The sequence below is a fragment of the Pongo pygmaeus genome, chromosome X (genome assembly GCF_028885625.2).
Source record: "Pongo pygmaeus isolate AG05252 chromosome X, NHGRI_mPonPyg2-v2.0_pri, whole genome shotgun sequence".
In the NCBI taxonomy this organism is placed as follows: domain Eukaryota; kingdom Metazoa; phylum Chordata; class Mammalia; order Primates; family Hominidae; genus Pongo; species Pongo pygmaeus.
Genome location: NC_072396.2, coordinates 123,772,143 through 123,789,691, shown reverse-complemented (window position 1 = coordinate 123,789,691; position 17,549 = coordinate 123,772,143). Strand labels below are relative to the sequence as shown.

The window sequence follows — 17,549 nt, the reverse complement described above, 5'->3', positions numbered from 1 at the left end:
CATGGAGAAACCCCATCTCTACTAAAAATGCAAAATTAGCCGGGCATTGTGGCGCATGCCTATAATCCCAGCTACTCGGGAGGCTGAGACAGGAGAATCGCTTGAACCCAGGAGGCGGAGGTTGTGGTGAGCTGAGATCACGCCATTGCACTCCAGCCTGGGCACCAAGAGCAAAACTCCATCTCAAAAAAAAAAAGTTGGGCATGGTGCCACACACCTGTAGTCTCAGCTACTTGGGAGGCTGAGGCAGGAGGATCACTTGAACCCGAGAGGCAGAGGTTGCAGTGAGCTGAGATCACGTCACTGCACTCCAGCCTGGCGACAGAGTGAGACTCCGTCTCAAAAAGAAAAAAAAAGATAGGGCCTTTAAGAAGTGATTGGGCCTGGCCAGGCGTGGTGGCTCGCACCTGTAATCCCAGCACTTTGGGAGGCCAAGGCGGGTGGATCACTCAAGGTCAGCAGTTCAAGACCAGCCATTGCACTCCAGCCTGGGCAACAAGAGCGAAACTCCGTCTTAAAAAAAAAAAAAAAGTGATTGGGCCATGAGGGCTTCTCCCTTGTTAATGGGATGAAGGCCCTTTTTTTTTTGAGATGGAGTGTCGTTCTGTCGGCCAGGCTGCAGTGCAGTGGCGCGATCTTGGTTCGGCTCACCACAACCTCCGCCTCCCAGGTTCAAGCAATTCTCTGCCTCAACCTCCCGAGTAGCTGGGATTACAGGCGCCCGCCACCACTCCCGGCTAATTTTTGTATTTTTAGTAGAGATGGGGTTTCACCATCTTGGCCAGGCTGGTCTTGAACTCCTGACCTCGTGATCCACCTGCCTTGGCCTCCCAAAGTGCTGGGATTACAAGCATGAGCCACCACACCTGGCCGAAGACCCTTTTTAAAGAGACATCATGCAGTGTTGGGCTAGCTTGTCCTTCTGCTGTGTTAATGGGATGAAGGCCCTTTTTTTTTGAGATGGAGTCTCACCAGACCAGGTCCTCACCAGACGAGAATGCTGGTGCCTTGATCTTGGACCTCCCAGCCTCCAAAACTATGAGGAATAAATTTCTATTGTTGATAAATTACTCAGTCTCAGGTAGTTTATTGTAGCAAGACAAGATGCACTAAGACAGATGGTGAATCTAGGAATGGACTCCCAAGGGAGGCTTGAGACTATCTCTTGTTGGAGTTTTCTGACACTGGGAAATCTGACATCCGAGGGCGCCTCGTTGGAAGTCTGAGTGAGAGAGTCACACAGACTCTCCTGAGAGGCCTGTTTGTGTTTCAGCAGCAACACTGCCCTGCATCTATCAGAGTCTCTTCCCTGGGTCCACCCATAGAAAATGTCACCCCTGTCTGTCAGTTTCCTGCAGAGACCTGGGAAAAATAGCAGAAAGCCTGGCCTCAGATTTGGATCCCATTGGTAGGACCTAGGAGTATGGTCCGTGGTGGTGCGGGGGGAGGGTGGGTATCTGCTCTCTGCTCTGCTCGACTCCATTCTGGTTTTCAAAGCCATCTGTCTCTCAAAAGCAGTGGAACAGAGGGCCAGAGCCTGGTCCCCATGATTTCCTGCTTGTCATGGTTTGCTTCCTTCTAGCAGATGCCATGTAGCCAGGAAGCAGAGTGCGGGCCACCCTAGGTGGCTGGGAGAGGTTGGCAGCCAAAGCTCGGTGGCCTCGCTGCTGCTTCAGAGGATCTGGGCATGGGGGTTAGGGACCTAAGCTCGGTGGCCTCGCTGCTGCTTCAGAGGATCTGGGCATGGGGGTTAGGGACCTAGGCAACTCGTTTAACCTCCCTGTATCCCAGTTCCCTCAGCTTACAAATGGATCTTTTAATCATTGCCATAGAAGGATGTTGTGAAAATCAAACGAAAGGAGAGCTCTGGGAAATGCCTACCTTGCATATACTTATCAAAGCAGACTGAGGCCAGCTGCAAAGCAGCGTGCCGTGGGAGGGCTGGGGCTATGTTTTTGAGCTAGAAGAATAAAATGACAGCAGTTTGAGAAAGAGGGGGAAGCAAGTCACCCTATCATTCTGACAGTGTCTCTTGATGATAAAAATGGAACAGACCCGAGGGAATACTGACATTTTTGTATGCCTTTGTTTTCTTCTTGGTTTTTTTTTCCTCGAGCTCAGAGAAGCACCTCCCAATTCACATGCCTTCCTCCTCCATCACTTACAGCTGAGAGCCCAGGATGAGGGAGTGCTACAACGTGGTTTTTCTTTATCACCTCCTCCCTCAGTCTAGCTCTCTGCATTTGCCGCCCCTTGGCTCTTCTGTGTCATGTGGCTGAAGCTGTGGGGTCTCTCCAGGGGAAATGTTCTCCCAGAAAGTGTTTAGGGGTGGATTCCAGGCTCCCAATATGTCTAAGGTCCCTGAGTAGGAATGAATTGTGCCCAGATCAACCCTCCTGGCAAAGATTGGACATGCTTAGGCCCTTGGGCAGCATTTTCAGGAATTCAGTGCTTCCCAAATGCCCTGTGTGTCACTTGCCCAGTTACTCTTTTGGTCATTCCCCTCCCAGGACTGATGAAACATTTCCCACCTCCACCCCACACCCACCTTCCATAATCCATAACCTCCTCTTTCCCATGTCCAGATTTAAGGGACAGTCAGTGGAGTGGGGAGGGGTCGGAGGGTGGCTGAGACGATCGTCTGATAGCAGCTGAGAGGGGAGAGGGTGAAAGAAGAGCAGCTTCAGCTGGCGGCCAAGCAATTTGAGGGACTGGTGGAGGTCCTGGAGCTGAGCTCCTGATGAAATCCTGTGTTGTTCTGCTCTGAAGGACATTTTTGGGGTCCAGAGCTAGAGGAGAATGGAGAGGAAGAATTGGCTGTGAGATCAGCCTGTGGATTAAACAAACAAGCGACAGATTTGCTGTGGGTTTCCCTGAATTGAATTGCCTCTGATAATCTGGTCTTGCACAACTAGTTCCCCCCAGGGTTTAGAGTACGCACCTCATCTACTGCTTGAACCCCCTAAATGGAGGTAGCAGACCAGCAAGGGGTGGGGTTTGAAGTCATTCTGTTCCTTACTATTGTGTGCCTGCTGACAAGTCCCTTAGCCCTTCCGGACCTCAGTTTCCCCATCTAAAGAGGAGACTAATAAGGCAACTTACCATATAGTGTTGTTGTAGAGATTCAGTGAGACAATGCCATGTAAAGCAGCTGGTACCCAGTGCATAGGGCTTAACAAATTATTGCTAATGCTAATGCTGTTAGTATGATTGCCACTACCTACTCTGAAACAACTTATTTGACTTCCCAAGAATTGCTCCCTCCTCTGTGTTACTCTAGCCCTTTAGCCTCTGTTTACAACCTTGATCTTTTTTTTTTTTTTTTTTTTTTTTTTTTTTTTTTTTTTTGAGACAGGGTCTTGCTCTGTCACCCAGGCTGGGGTGCAGTGGTGCGATCTCGGCTCACTGCAACCTCCACTTCTGGTACAACCCTGATCTTGCTGTATGATTGTTGTTGAGATGGCTTTCTCCCTTGGCACACTGTGCACTCTCCGGGGCCAGGCTCTGTGCTTTTTTGCTATTACGTCATTCTTAATGCCTAGCATATATCATAGGAGCTCAGTAAATATTTGTAGAATGGATGAGTTGGCAAATGGGTCAAAATATCTGAGATCATGGCCTGTTTCTGCAGGCAGGCTAAGAAACTTTCACCATAGGCTCTTTACCTGTTGGAGTAAAGCCCTTTTGGGCAAAGCCCCACCTGGGCTCACCTGGTCGGTAAACATTGATTCCGTGGTTCCATTTGGCTGTGGTGACTCGGCACTTACAAGCTGGCCAGCTCCTTGTGGATTATGGCTCTGTGAGTGTTTCCTAGGCCCCATACTACCAGGTCGGGGCAGCTCTCTCTTCTCTCATCCATAAAGCCAGGCCAAGCTCCTCATTTCCCCTGTGAGCACCAAGCTCATAAACCTATTTGTCCTTTGCCTTTCTTTCCTCTTTCCCTAGCCCTACCACTGCCATTCAGGAAGTATTTATTAAGCACCTACTATGTACAGGGTACCAGACCATATACTTGAGCCCTTGATCACATACTATCTTATATGACTTGAGTTATGTAATTTGGGCTTCCTCAACAAGACTGTAAGCTCCTAGAGGGCAAGGGAGCGTGTCTTCTGCTGCTTCTGTCTGCCTTATAGCACCTACAGAAGAACCCAGCACAGTCATGTGAGTAAATCCTAAGTGACTTGCCTTCTAGGCTCACAAGTTCAATGTGAGCTCTTTCTCCCGGGAAGGATGAGAACAAGGCGAGTACAGCTCAGTTGGCTGTGTGGTCTCAGTTTGGACCTAGTCTTGGGGCTCTTGCATGCCAGGGAGGGAGAAGGGCCAGTGATCCCAGACCCTTTGGTACTCCTTTATCCTCTCTATCCACACAGAACCCCCCTCATTCCACTTCCCCTTCTTCCAAAGGCTCTTCCCCTCAGCAGTAACTATGAATAGCGAATAGCTTGGTAATCTGTGTGTCTGCTTATTATTCTGCTTATTTTCTCTCTTTGTTCCCTATGCATTCAGCCATGTCATTGTTACCCTCTATTGTGAATTTCTGAACAGCAGAGGCTTGGACTAGGCCTCTTATCCTCACATAGTTTGGGAACTTAATAAATGCTTGTTGGTGATGATGACAGTGAGGGACATTGCAGGGTAAGGGCCTGGGGCCCCAGAGACAACAGCAGTTGGGTTGTGTAACACTCAGTGCCTTTCCTCTGCATTTCTCAGCTTTCGTTTGCCTTTGCTTTCAGGCCCACCTGCCGTTTGCTGTCATCGGCAGCACAGAAGAACTGAAGATAGGCAACAAGATGATGAGGGCGCGGCAGTATCCTTGGGGCACTGTGCAGGGTGAGTGAGTCTCCGGGAGGAGCTACACACAGGAAGCCCCTTTTGTCTGTCTCTTTGTTTATCCCCAGCCACTATATGACAAATTTCTAAATTGTCCCAAGTCTCTGCTCATTCGGCATGGGTCCCAAATAGCCATAGGGGTCACTAGCAAGCTAACTCTGGCCCCATACTGGGATGCTCTGATGGGAGCAAGCTCCCTCTGTTTCTAATGGGAAAAGTATTCCTAAAACACAAAGACTTGCAAGGTAAGAAGGAGTGTGCAAGAAAGCATGTGTTCTTGCCCAAGTGCACCTGAAGAATGTTCACAGTAGTGTTGTTTGTAATGACAAATAGTTACAAACAATCCAGATATTCATTAAAATAGACTGGATAGGCCGGGCGCAGTGGCTCACGCCTGTAATCCCAGCACTCTGGGAGGCCGAGGCGGGCGGATCACGAGGTCAGGAGATCAAGACCATCCTGGCCAACATGGTGAAACCCCGTCTCTACTAAAAATACAAAAAAAAAAAAAAAAAAAAAAAGACTGGATAGTGGGAGGGTGGGAGGGGGATAAGGGATTTTAAAAAACTACACGTTGGGACTGGGCGCGGTGGCTCACTCCTGTAATTCTAGCACTCTGGGAGGCCAAAGAAGGCGGATCATCTGAGGTCAGGAGTTCGAGACCAGCCTGGCCAACATGGTGAAACCCCGTTTCTACTAAAAATACAAAAAAAAAAAAAAAATTAGGTATGGTGGCATGTGCCTGTAGTCCCAGCTACTCAGGAGGCTGAGGCAGGAGAATCGCTTGAACCCGGGAGGTAGAGATTGCAGTGAGCTGAGATTTCACCACTGCATTCCAGCCTGGGCGACAGAGTGAGAAAAAAAGGAAGGAAGGAAGGAAGGGAGGGAGGGAGGGAAGGAGGGAGGGAGGGAAACATACCATTGGATTCCCTTTGTATGAAAGAAAGAAAGAGAAAGAAACATACCATTGGATTCCCTTTGTATGAATTCCAAAAGGAGGCAAAACTAAACAAGATATATATTCTTAGGAGTGCATGCATAAGAGGTAAAACTATAAAGAAAAACAAAGGAATGATAATCCCCAAAGTCAGGAGAGGTATTAAGTCTCTGCCAGGGGAGTGGGGGGATAGAGGGGGATGAGATTGGGAAAGGGCACTCAGGGGCTTCCAAGCTACTGGTAATGTTTAACCTGAGTTGTGGAGACATTGGTATTAATTTTTCAAAAATTCTTTAAATTGTACATACACATTTCATGCTCTCTTTTGTATGTATGATTATTTCACAATTGAAAAGCAATTATATTGTATTACACTCAGGAAAGTTCCTTCTGTGATCTGCCTGACATATGTTAACTTACCCTCAGGGCTAGTCAGTTCAGTGCATAAGACAAGGCCAAGGACAGCGCTGTGGGTAGAAGAGGTCTCTGGTCCTCAGAGTCTACAGCTAGAAACTGGGCCATGCCTGATGGCTGATAGGGGCATTGTGTGAAAGAGTGGCTGGTTCTCTGTAAACTCATCCCTACCACTGGGGAAACACCTGAAAGTGGGTGGCGAGTTGTCCACATCACATATGAAAGTTGGCATGTTTTAGGACACCCCACACACCCACTGGCAATAGCTGGATTTTCCATAGGTAGGACAAGACTGGTTATCAGAGCTGTGCTAAGTTCTGGTCTTTTCTGCTGTTCGGAGCTGGGGATGCTCCACTAGGAATGTTTGCAAATGGTTTCTGGACCCACAGTCCCACCCTGGGAATGGACTTGTGGTATGAGAAACAGGAACCTGAAGTGAGACGAGGAGAAGCCAGTAGACATGGTTCCAATGACTTATTTCATCTGACGTGGACTACTCTGAACCTAAACAAAAAAGGGGGTTTTGAAAGTTTTTCTTGTAAGTCTAAGTTGACTGTTCTGCTTGAATGAGGAAGAAGTTGTATATTGCTTAGGCAGCCTGCAGGGCCTTGGAGGCACTCCTTCTGACTCACCATTAGAGATCACTGTCCAGAGATGGAGGAGGAGATGGCACATAGCATACTCCTGAGAAGTTGTCTTACTGATGTCATCTTTAATATTAGCCTGTGTTCTATGACAGCAGGGGGCTTTATTCCTAATTCAATGGGTCTTAAGCAGAGGGATTATGTGAGCTGATTCGGGCTTTGGAAAGATTAATGACCACAAGGCAGTCTGCATCAACTATGGCTGACCCACTTATCCCAGACCCTTCTCTGCCCTCACTACCCTCTTCCAGACCCTACAAGACAGAATCTGGAGTGATTGCCTGTTCATCACTTCAGGCACCATTTTTCCTACTTGTTCAGGCCAAATACCACCATCCGACACAGTGAAGCCATCCTGTAGCCACCTTGACAAAGTGCTCCTGGTGACCTGGTCCAGCCAGAAATCGATTTTGCTATGACTTGGTCCACATCTGTTATTCTTGACCACTGCCCCAAATTGCAGACCTTTGCTTGCACTCTTTTGAGGAGGGGACTTGTTCACACAGGCCAGAAAGTGGGGTCCCCTTGCTCCTAGTCACCACTGCTACTGTCAGGCCATTATCTACCCTCTAAAGAAACCACCTCCTTGGAAGCTTCTAACATCCAGGTGTGGTCCACACCCCTCCTTGTCACTGTCATCTATCAATATCCTGGTTCTTTCCCCTTATCCTTTGGAGACTTTGTCACCTCCCCTACATTGCCTGGGTTTGAACCCTAACTCTGCAACTTACTAGCTACATAACCTTGCCTAGCCTCATTGACACCTTGCAAACACCATTCCCTTCTCTGGCTGATAAATTGCTATTCTTCCTTCCAGAGTCATCTTAGGGATTTTCTCTTCGGCGAAGTCTTCACTTTCCCAGGAGTTCTTAAGTCCCCCTCTTCTGAGCTTTACTGCAACTTGGCTATCCCTCTATTTTTGTAGTTTTGCACTGAATTGTATTTGTCTATTTGCATCTATTCTTCCTCTAAACTATAAGCTCCTGAGAGCAAGATTCCATCACTTCGTTTCTGAATTCCCAGTGCCTCACACAATACTGGGAACAGAGATTCCACAAATATTGATTGGATGGATGGATGGATGGATGGATGGATGGATGGATGGATGGATGGATAGATGGATGGACGGATGGATGAGTGGATGGATGGATAGATGGATGGATGGATGGATGGATGAGTGGATGGACGGATGGATAGATGGATGGATGGATGGATGGATGGATGGATGGATGGATGGATGGGTGGATGGATGGATAGATGGATGGATGGATGGATGGATGAATGGATGAGTGGATGGATGGATGGATGGATGGACAGATGCATATGTGCTGTTGTCCTACAAGTGGTGCAGACCAAATATTCTTTTGCGGGTTCTGACTGCTGAATTTAGATTGTGGTGCTACTGACTGTCTGTCTTAATAAGTATTTTTATGGTATCACAGTTTTTCATTACTGGCATTTTTGTAACCTTTCATTTACATTTTCAGTAGAAAAGAGAGGAGGTAAATTTGCAGGATCTAAATAGACAGATTGCAAGGCAACGTCACTGTTAGACATTTTGCCTCTCGTTTCATCCATTTCTGCTTCTGCTGGCCTTCCTTTCAACATACTTTCAATACCCCAAACCCTGCTATGCAGTTGAAAACGAGGCCCACTGCGACTTTGTGAAGCTGCGGGAGATGCTGATTCGGGTCAACATGGAGGATCTGCGGGAGCAGACCCACACCCGGCACTATGAGCTGTATCGCCGCTGTAAGCTGGAGGAGATGGGCTTCAAGGACACCGACCCTGACAGCAAACCCTTCAGGTACCGCTCCTGCCAGCCCAGCCCAGCCCAGCTCAGCTCAGCCCACTCAGGTGGTGTGGAAGCCTTCCCCTGGAGAATTCACAGGGGAGGCGAGACACGGGTGCTAAGACCTCGAGGAGCAGGGGCGACTCACTTGCCAGTTCTGCTTGCCTGTTCACCCTTTGCCTCTGCTCACCTGCCAGGAGAGCTGTGGGGCGCAGGCTTGGGAAGTACTGCTGCCTTGCTTTTAAGGGCAAGGGAAGGGAGGATGCCCAGAGGACCAGCAAGGCTGATCACCACACACACATGCACGCATCCATGACAGCTCCAAGCAGCTGCGCTGGAGGGGATCCCCAAGCTGGGGCCCTATTCCACGAGGTGGCAGTTGGTAACTGTCCTCTGCCCCTCTTTCTTCATCAGGCTCCTGGCGCTCAGACAGGTTTCTAGTCTGTTCTTTACCCATTTCCCCATTCTCAAACCCAGATAGGACCAGGTAGCATTGCCTTGCCATGCATCGATGAACTGCAGGCTCTTCAATTGCTGTCCTTAGTGTCTGCATTCAAGTGCAAGTTCTGTTTTGACCGCAGGATGTCGATCATCACTGGCATATTTCTTAAATCAGAATGCTTTTAGAGAAGGGGAATGTTTTTGAAAGCAGGTTATTATGCAGAGAGGAGTGATGCGCCAAGTAGAAGTGTCTGATCTATATGCATGATGTGTGAAATAAGCCCCACAGTTGAAATTACCACGTGGTGCCCTTTATGGTGGTCAGGCATTAATAAGCAAGTGAGGGAGATGTCTACCAGTTAAAAAGGCTTTCAAAGAGCCTCTGAGATCTTACTCTACCTGTGCACAGCCTAAAGCTGGCCTGGAGTCAGAGCCTAACCAGTTCCTTGGGGATATTTGCTTCAGGAGGGACAGGCTCATGCCCTATATACTGACAGGTGGGGCTGGGGGAAGCCATGCTTGTCTCTTTCTGGTGGGAGCTCCCTGGCTGTCTTCCCCACCTGCAGCTTTCATCTGCATTTGTAGAGGAGTAGGTGTGCCTCCACCTGGTCATTTTGTCTCCTTCCCTCCTCCTTCACTCCATCCTGAATACCTCTGTTTCCTGTGTCTTCGCCTTCTTCACTCCTTCTCTGCCAGCTCCTTCCCATGCTGCATGCAAGCATTCCTGTGCTGAAGAAACTCTCCCTTAACCCTGCTCTTTCTTACCAGTCTCTGCCCTGTCAAGAAGTCCTTGACAGGATGAGAAGGAGAAAGCGTTGTTCTATATTTACTGGTTCCTCTTCCCCATCTCTCATTCATTCCTCAATCCACTGCAGTCTGGCTTCTGTCCCCAGCATAACCACTCAAATGCCTCTCTCCAAGGCCAGGAATCTCAGACTTGTGGCCAAGTTCAATGTGATCTTTGGTTTCCATCTTATTTGATATCAACGCAGCACTTTATGCCATTCCCCACTGCCTCCTTGAAATGCTCTCTGCCTTTGGCTTTTCTGGCACTGGCCTGGCTGATTCTGTTCCTATCTCTCCTACTATTTCTTCTCAGCCTCCTTTGCAGGCTCATTTTCTTCACCTTACTCCTTTAAATGTTGATATACCCCCCGGGATTCTTTCCTAGAGCCTCTGCTCCTTTCACTTTCTGTTCTCTTTGCAGCTGGTTCTTTCTACTCTCACAGCCCTAATTACCACCTAGAAGTAGATGGTTCCCAAGCTAGTCTTACTTCTGAGGTCTAAACCCATTAATCCAACTGCATACTGGATGTCCACTCAGACATCCCATAGAGGACCTCCCCGAAAATCAAGCTCTGTACAAATTCATCTTCTTCCCTCTTAAGCATGTGTCTCCAACATTCCCTGTTGCCATTCATGATACCACCATCCACCTGATTGCCCAAGGTTAATCAGAATTACCTTTGGCTCCTCCCAAGTCCTGGGAGTTCTGCTTTCCTTACTGCTCCCTCCATTCCCTCCCAGCCCTTAACATTAAGATCCTATCACTTCTTCTTTTCTTTTCTTTTTTTCTTTTTTTTTTTTTTTGAGACAGAGTCTTGCTCTATTGCCCAGGCTGGAGTACAATGGCACAATCTCGGCTCACTGCAATCTTGGCTTCCCGGGTTCAAGCGATTCTCCTGCCTCAGCCTCCCCAGTAGCTGGGATTACAGGCACCCACCACCTCGCCCAGCTAATTTTTGTATTTTTATTAGAGATGGGGTTTCACCATATTGGCCAGGCTGGTCTTGAACTCCTGACCTCAAGTGATCCACCCACCTTGGCCTCCCAAAGTGCTGAGACTACAGGCATGAGCCACCACACCTGGCCAAGATCCTGTCACTTCTTACTTGGATTGATGGAAAGTCTGTCCTTCCCACAGCACAGCCAGAATGGTCCTTCTCATTTTCAAATTGGATCTAGTACTACTTCCTGCTTTAAAACCATGCAGTATGTACATGTCCAATTTTTAAATATGGCATTCAAAGCCTGTTCTCTTCCTCCAGGCTCAGGAACTTCGTCTGCCTCTACTCCACCACTGCCATGGTGCTCTCTGGCCATGTTGAACCATACCTGGCTCCCCAAGAATCTCATTCTCTCTTCACACATGCTTTCTTACATGCTGTCCTCTTTGGATCACAGTTCCACCTCTTCTTCACCAGGCTATTGCTTTTTTTTTTTTTTTTTTTTTTTTTTTTTTGAGATGGAGTCTCACTCTGTCACACAGGCTGGAGTGCAGTGGCGCGATCTCGGCTCACTTCAACCTTCGCCTAGCAGGTTCAAGTGATTCTCCTGCCTCAGCCTCCCGAGTAGCTAGGATTACAGGCGCCCACCATGACGCCTGGCTAATTTTTTGTATTTTTTAGTAGAGATGGGGTTTCACCATGTTGGCCAGGCTGGTCTTGAACTCCTGACCTCAGGTGATCCACCCATCTTGGCCTCCCAGAGTGCTGGAATTACAGGCGTGAGCCACCGCACCCGGCCTATCTCCTATTTCTTTAAAAATAAGCTTAGGCCAGGGGCATCTCCCACTAGACCATGAGTTCCTTGATGGCAGGTATGATGGCTGTTGGCTCTAGAGGCTGAGTGACTAGCATCATGTCAATTAGTACTGAGTCTAGCACATATGGAGTCTCCTCAAGCATTTGTTGAAATGGTTCATTAATGTGGTCAGTTTCAGAACCAGGGCCTGGCAGCATTGTGCAGTGGGAAAACCCAGATGAAGAGACAGGAGACTCAGCTTCTGGTCAGAGGTCTCCCTCTAACTAGCCGTGGGGCTTTGAGCAAGACACCTCACCTCTCTGGGCCTCAGTTTTCTCATCCATAGAACAAGAGTATAGAACCAGATATTCTAAGTCTCTCCAGTTCACTAGGGTTGCCCCATCCCCCTCCAGAATCCCTGTGGGCATGCTGTCGTGGGCCAAGCCAGGTGCCCACAGCTTTGTGGTTCTATTTTTGTACCTGGCTCACAACTGGGGAAGGGAGGACAGAGGAACCCAGTGAGGATCTTTGGGGCCAGTTTTATCAAATAGGAGTCATTCCAAAGGAAGAAGAATTAACCTGACCATGTTCGCAGTTTACAGGAGACATATGAGGCCAAAAGGAATGAGTTCCTAGGGGAACTCCAGAAAAAAGAAGAGGAGATGAGACAGATGTTCGTCCAGCGAGTCAAAGAGAAAGAAGCGGAGCTCAAAGAGGCAGAGAAAGAGGTAAATGTGAGCCTGGTGATTATTAAAATGTCAAGAAACAACAGCTGCTGGTGAGACTGTGGAAAAATAGGAACGCTTTTACACTGTTGGTGTGAATGTAAATTACTTCAACCACTGTGGAAGACAGTGTGGTGATTCCTCAAAGACCTAGAATCAGAAATGCCATTCGACCCAGCAATCCTATAGATCATTTTATTATAAAGATACACGCACACATATGTTCACTGCAACACTATTCACAATAGGAAAGACATAGAATCAACCCAAATGCCCATCAATGATAGATTGGATAAAGAAAATGTGGTACATACACCATGGAATACTATGCAGCCATAAAAAGGAATCAGAGGACGTTCTTTAGAAGGACATGAGTGGAGCTGGGAGCCATTATCTTCAGCAAACTAACACAGGAACAGAAATCCAAACATTGGGCCGGGCACTGTGGCTCACGCCTGTAATCCCAACACTTTGGGAAGCCGAGGTGATTGGATCATCTGAAGTCAGGAGTTAGAGACCAGCCTGGCCAACATGGTGAAACCCTGTCTCTACTAAAATTAGAACGATTAGTGGAGTGTGGTGGCACATGCCTATAGTCCCAGCTACTTAGGAGGCTGAGGCAGGAGAATCGCTTGAATCTGGGAGGCAGAGGTTACAGTGAGCTGAGATCGTGCCACTGCACTCCAGCTTGGGTGACAGAGCAAGACTCCATCTCAAAAAGAAAAAAAAGAAAGGAAACACTTAATTACTTCACGAGTCTCTTCCACATTTAACCTGTCGCACTTTCAAGGGTTCTCACCAAAGCCCATGACAAGGGTATTGATTTTTTTTTTGTTTCACTTAAAAAAAAAAAAAAATGTTGGCTGGGCACACTGGCTCGTGCCTGTAATCCCAGCACTTTGGGAGGCCGAGGCGGGTGGATCACAAGGTCAGGAGTTCGAGACCATCCTGCCTAACACGGTGAAACCCCGTCTCTACTAAAAATACAAAAAAATTAGCCAGGCGTGGTGGCAGGTGCCTGTAGTCCCAGCTACTCGGGAGGCTGAGGCAGGAGAATGGCGTGAACCCGGGAGGCGGAGCTTGCAGTGAGCTGAGATCGCGCCACTGTACTCCAGCCTGGGCGACAGAGCGAGACTCTGCCTCAAAAAAAAAAAAAAAGTCAGACAGGTGCCTTGGCTCAGGTCTGTAATCCCAGCACTTTGGGAGGCTAAAGCGGCGGGATTGCTTGAGCCCAGGAGTTTAAGACCAGCCTGGGCAACATACTGAGACCCCGTTTCTATTAAAAATACAAAAAATTGGCTGGGCGCAGTTGCTCATACCTGTAATCCCAGCACTTTGGGAGGCCGAGGTGGGCGGATCACGAGTTCAGGAGTTTGAGGCCAGCCTGGCTAATATGGTGAAACCCCGTCTCTACTAAAAATACAAAAAATTAGCCAGGTGTGGTGGTACGCACCTGTAGTCCCGGCTACTTGGGAGACTGAGGCAGAAGAATTGCTTGAACCCAGGAGGCGGAGGTTGCAGTGAGCCGAGATTGTCCCACTGGACTCCAGCCTGGGCAACAGAGCGAGACTCCATCTCAAAAAAAAAAAAAAATTCCAAATACAAAAAATTAGCCAGGCATGGTGGCACGTGCCTGTAGTCCCAGCTACCCAGGAGGCTGAGGTGGGAGGAACTCTTGAGCCGAGAGATCGAGGCCACTGCACTCCAGCCTGCGTGACAGAGTGAGACTCTGTCTCAATAAAAAAAAGAAAAACGTCACCCAGCACTTTTAGGAGGAGAAGTGAGGGGATCTCAAAGACAAATGAACAAAAGTACAACAAACAAAAGCCAGGTTAAAGCAACTGATAGGCAGCCCTAGTGACTAGTAAGAGCTGCTTTAGGCCAGGCGTGGTGGCTTGCGCCTGTAATCCCAGCACTTTGGGAGGCCGAGGTGGGCGGATGACAAGGTCAGGAGATCGAGACCATCCTGGCCAACTCAGTGAAACCCCGTGTCTACTAAAAATACAAAAAATTAGCCGGGAGTGGTAGCACGTGCCTGTAGTCCCAGCTACTTGGGAGGCTGAGGCAGGAGAATCACTTGAACCCGGGAGGCAGAGGTTGCAGTGAGCCGAGATTGTGCCACTGCACTCCAGCTTGGGCGACAGAGCGAGACTCTGTCTCAAAAAAAAAAAGAAAAAAGAAAAGATCTGGTTTATACAGCAAGTCTGTCACTCACCTACCTAAGTGACAGTGCCAAACACCCCCAGGACCCGGAGAACTAACCTTCTTCATGGTATGCTGCAAGTGCTACAGAATCCTAAACTCTCTCCTGAATCCATGAAAGAAAGTGAAATTTGGCTTGCTCTGCTCTTACTATTCAGGGTAGTTTATTGCATTCTAGTTTGTGACTGTCTGTGCCTCTTGTTCTCTGATCCACTTACCACAATGGCATGCCAGAATATTCTTTTTTTTTTTTTTCCGAGACAGAGTCTCACTCCGTTGCCCAGGCTGGAGTGCAGTGGTGCGATCTCGGCTCACTGAAAGCTCCGCCTCTCGGGTTCAAGTGATTCTCCTGCCTCAGCCTCCCAAGTAGCTGGGATTATAGGCATGCGTCACCACGCTCAGCTGATTTTTGTATTTTTAGTAGAGACGAGGTTTCACCATGTTGGCCAGGCTGGTCTGGAACTCCTGACCTCATGCCACCCACCTTGGCCTCCCAAAGTGCTGGGATTGAGCCGACTACTGGGATTACAGCACTCCCAAAGTGCTGGTATTACAGGCGTGAGCCACTGTGCCTGGCCCAGAATATTCTTCTTGTTCTTCTTTGGGTTTCTGTTTCTATTCAGAACTAATTAAGCCTCCCTTTAGTTAAGGCTGAGGTGTCTGTACTCGTTCCATGTCATAAAATCCTTTTTATTTCTTTCCATGTCCAAAGCCAAGTATTTCCATTGACTGGCTTTCCCATTACTGAAGTTTTCTCTGCGATTCATGGTGATCCTTCCTGATTGCAGGGGTTAAGAAAAGACAGGGGTTCCTTACACATAAGAGGTCCCATTATATAATGCTCTAAATACTGGGTTGACCATAGTCAAATTCCTTACTTCTCAGACCTTCTGTTTCCTCATAAAATGGAGATAATAACAGAACCTACCTCATAGGAATGTGGTAACAATTAAATAAATTAATATACATAAAGGACTTATAAAAGTCAGTGCTTAGCCTGTAATTACTCGGTAATTTCTTTTTTTTTATTTTTTGAGACGGAGTCTTGCTCTGTTTCCCAGGCTGGAGTCCAGTGGCACAATCTCGGCTCACTGCAACCTCTGCCTCCCGGGTTCAGGTGATTCTTCTGCCTCAGCCTGCTGAGTAGCTGGGACTACAGGCACATGCCACAATGCCTGGCTAAGTTTTGTATTTTTAGTAGAGACGGGGTTTCACCATGTTGGCCAGGCTGGTGTCGAACACCTGACCTCAAGTAATCTGCCCACCTTGGCCTCCCAGAGTGCTAGGATTACAGGCCTGAGCCCGGCCAGCACTCAGTAAATGTTATATTATTATAATTGATGTTATTATTGACCATGTGTGATAACTATGGGGACTCTTTTTAACAAAATGTCTGACTAAACACAATGCAGTGTTCCTTTACCATATTCAGGAGCAGAGGCTTGGAGATAAAATGGCAGGAGGAGAGAACGATCCAGAGCATGGTGCCTTTGGTGCCATCATAGCAATCCCTGACAGAAATGCCCCCTGAGGTTCCAGGGTCCTGCAGGGTCGCAGCCCTACTGGTCCCCACCCACCTGGGCTTGGCCAGGCTGGGGACTGCTCACAGGGGACTCTCTCCAATCTCCCTGTGCTTCCCTGCCAGCTGCACGAGAAGTTTGACCGTCTGAAGAAACTGCACCAGGACGAGAAGAAGAAACTGGAGGATAAGAAGAAATCCCTGGATGATGAAGTGAATGCTTTCAAGCAAAGAAAGACGGCGGCCGAGCTGCTCCAGTCCCAGGGCTCCCAGGCTGGAGGCTCACAGACTCTGAAGAGAGACAAAGAGAAGAAAAAGTAAGTAGCAGGCTGCTCTGGGGTGGTGGTGGTGCCTTCTCTTTTCTCCTGCTCATCCTCCCAGGGCAGGACGTGGCACCTGAAGGGGCTGAGGACTGGTGACCAGAGGTGAGCTGTGGGCTGTCAGACTGGTTGAGGTACCTATAACTGGTCCCAGCATCCCTGTGGGACCTTTGAATTCCCTGAGCTTGGGGAATTGAGAGTAGCGGAGGGGAGTGGTCCCAGAGGCCCAGCCCATCTGTCCAGCTTGCTCAGGAAAGCCCTGCAAACTCAAGGTCCATAGGAGAGGAAGGGAAAAGAGGAAAAGCAAAGGAGAGTGAGAGAGCAGAAGGGAAGAAAAAAATTAGAGGTGCAGCAATATAAGAGAGGAACAAGGCCAGGTACGGTGGCTCACGCCTATAATCCCAGCACTTTGGGAAGCCAAGGCAAGAGGAAGACTTGAGGTCAGGAGTTCAAGACCAGCCTGGCCTATATGGCGAAACCTTGTCTCTACTTAAAAAAAAAAAATAGGCCAGGCGCGGTGGCTCACGCCTGTAATCCCAGCACTTTGGGAGGCCAAGGCGGGCAGATCACAAGGTCAGGAGATCGAGACCATCCTGGTTAACACAGTGAAACCTCGTCTCTACTAAAAATACAAAAAAATTAGCTGGGTGTGGTGGCAGGTGCCTGTAGTCCCAGCTGCTCGGGAGGCTGAGGCAGGAGAATGGCGTGAACCCGGGAGGCGGAGCTTGCAGTGAGCAGAGATCGTGCCACTGCACTCCAGCCTGGGCTACAGAGCGAGACTCCGTCTCAAAAAAAAAAAAAAAAAAAATGAGTTCGAAACCAGCCTGACCAACATGGTGAAACCCTGTCTCTACTAAAAATACAAAAATTAGCCAGGCGTGGTGGCGCGTGCTTGTAATCCCAGCTACTCAGGAGGCTGAGGCAGGAGAATTGCTTGAACCCGGGAGGCAGAGGTTGCAGTGAGTTGAGATCGCACCACTGCCCTCCAGCTTGGGCGACAGAGCGAGACTCCATCTAAAAAAAAAAAATACAGAAATTAGCTGCCTGTAATCCCAACTACTCAGGAGGCTGAGGCAGGAGAATCACTTGAACCCAGGAGGTGTAGGTTACAGTAAGCCGAGATCTCACCACTGCACTCCAGCCTAGGCAACGGCATGAGACTCCATCTGAAAAAAAAAAAAAAATAGAAAAGAGAGGAA

General features: G+C 48.5%; 1 protein-coding gene across 4 annotated transcripts in view; it reads left to right on the top strand.

The window, feature by feature from the left end:
* SEPTIN6 (septin 6) overlaps nucleotides 1-17,549 on the top strand; it is a 78,941-nt gene that overhangs the window by 48,114 nt on the left and 13,278 nt on the right. For all 4 annotated transcript variants that reach the window (XM_054473260.1, XM_054473257.2, XM_054473259.2 and 1 more), the window contains exons 6-9: nucleotides 4,737-4,833; nucleotides 8,467-8,635; nucleotides 12,180-12,312; nucleotides 16,157-16,347. In XM_054473260.1, coding sequence (XP_054329235.1) covers nucleotides 4,737-4,833; nucleotides 8,467-8,635; nucleotides 12,180-12,312; nucleotides 16,157-16,347 — 590 coding nt within the window. The remainder of the gene's footprint in view (nucleotides 1-4,736; nucleotides 4,834-8,466; nucleotides 8,636-12,179; nucleotides 12,313-16,156; nucleotides 16,348-17,549) is intronic.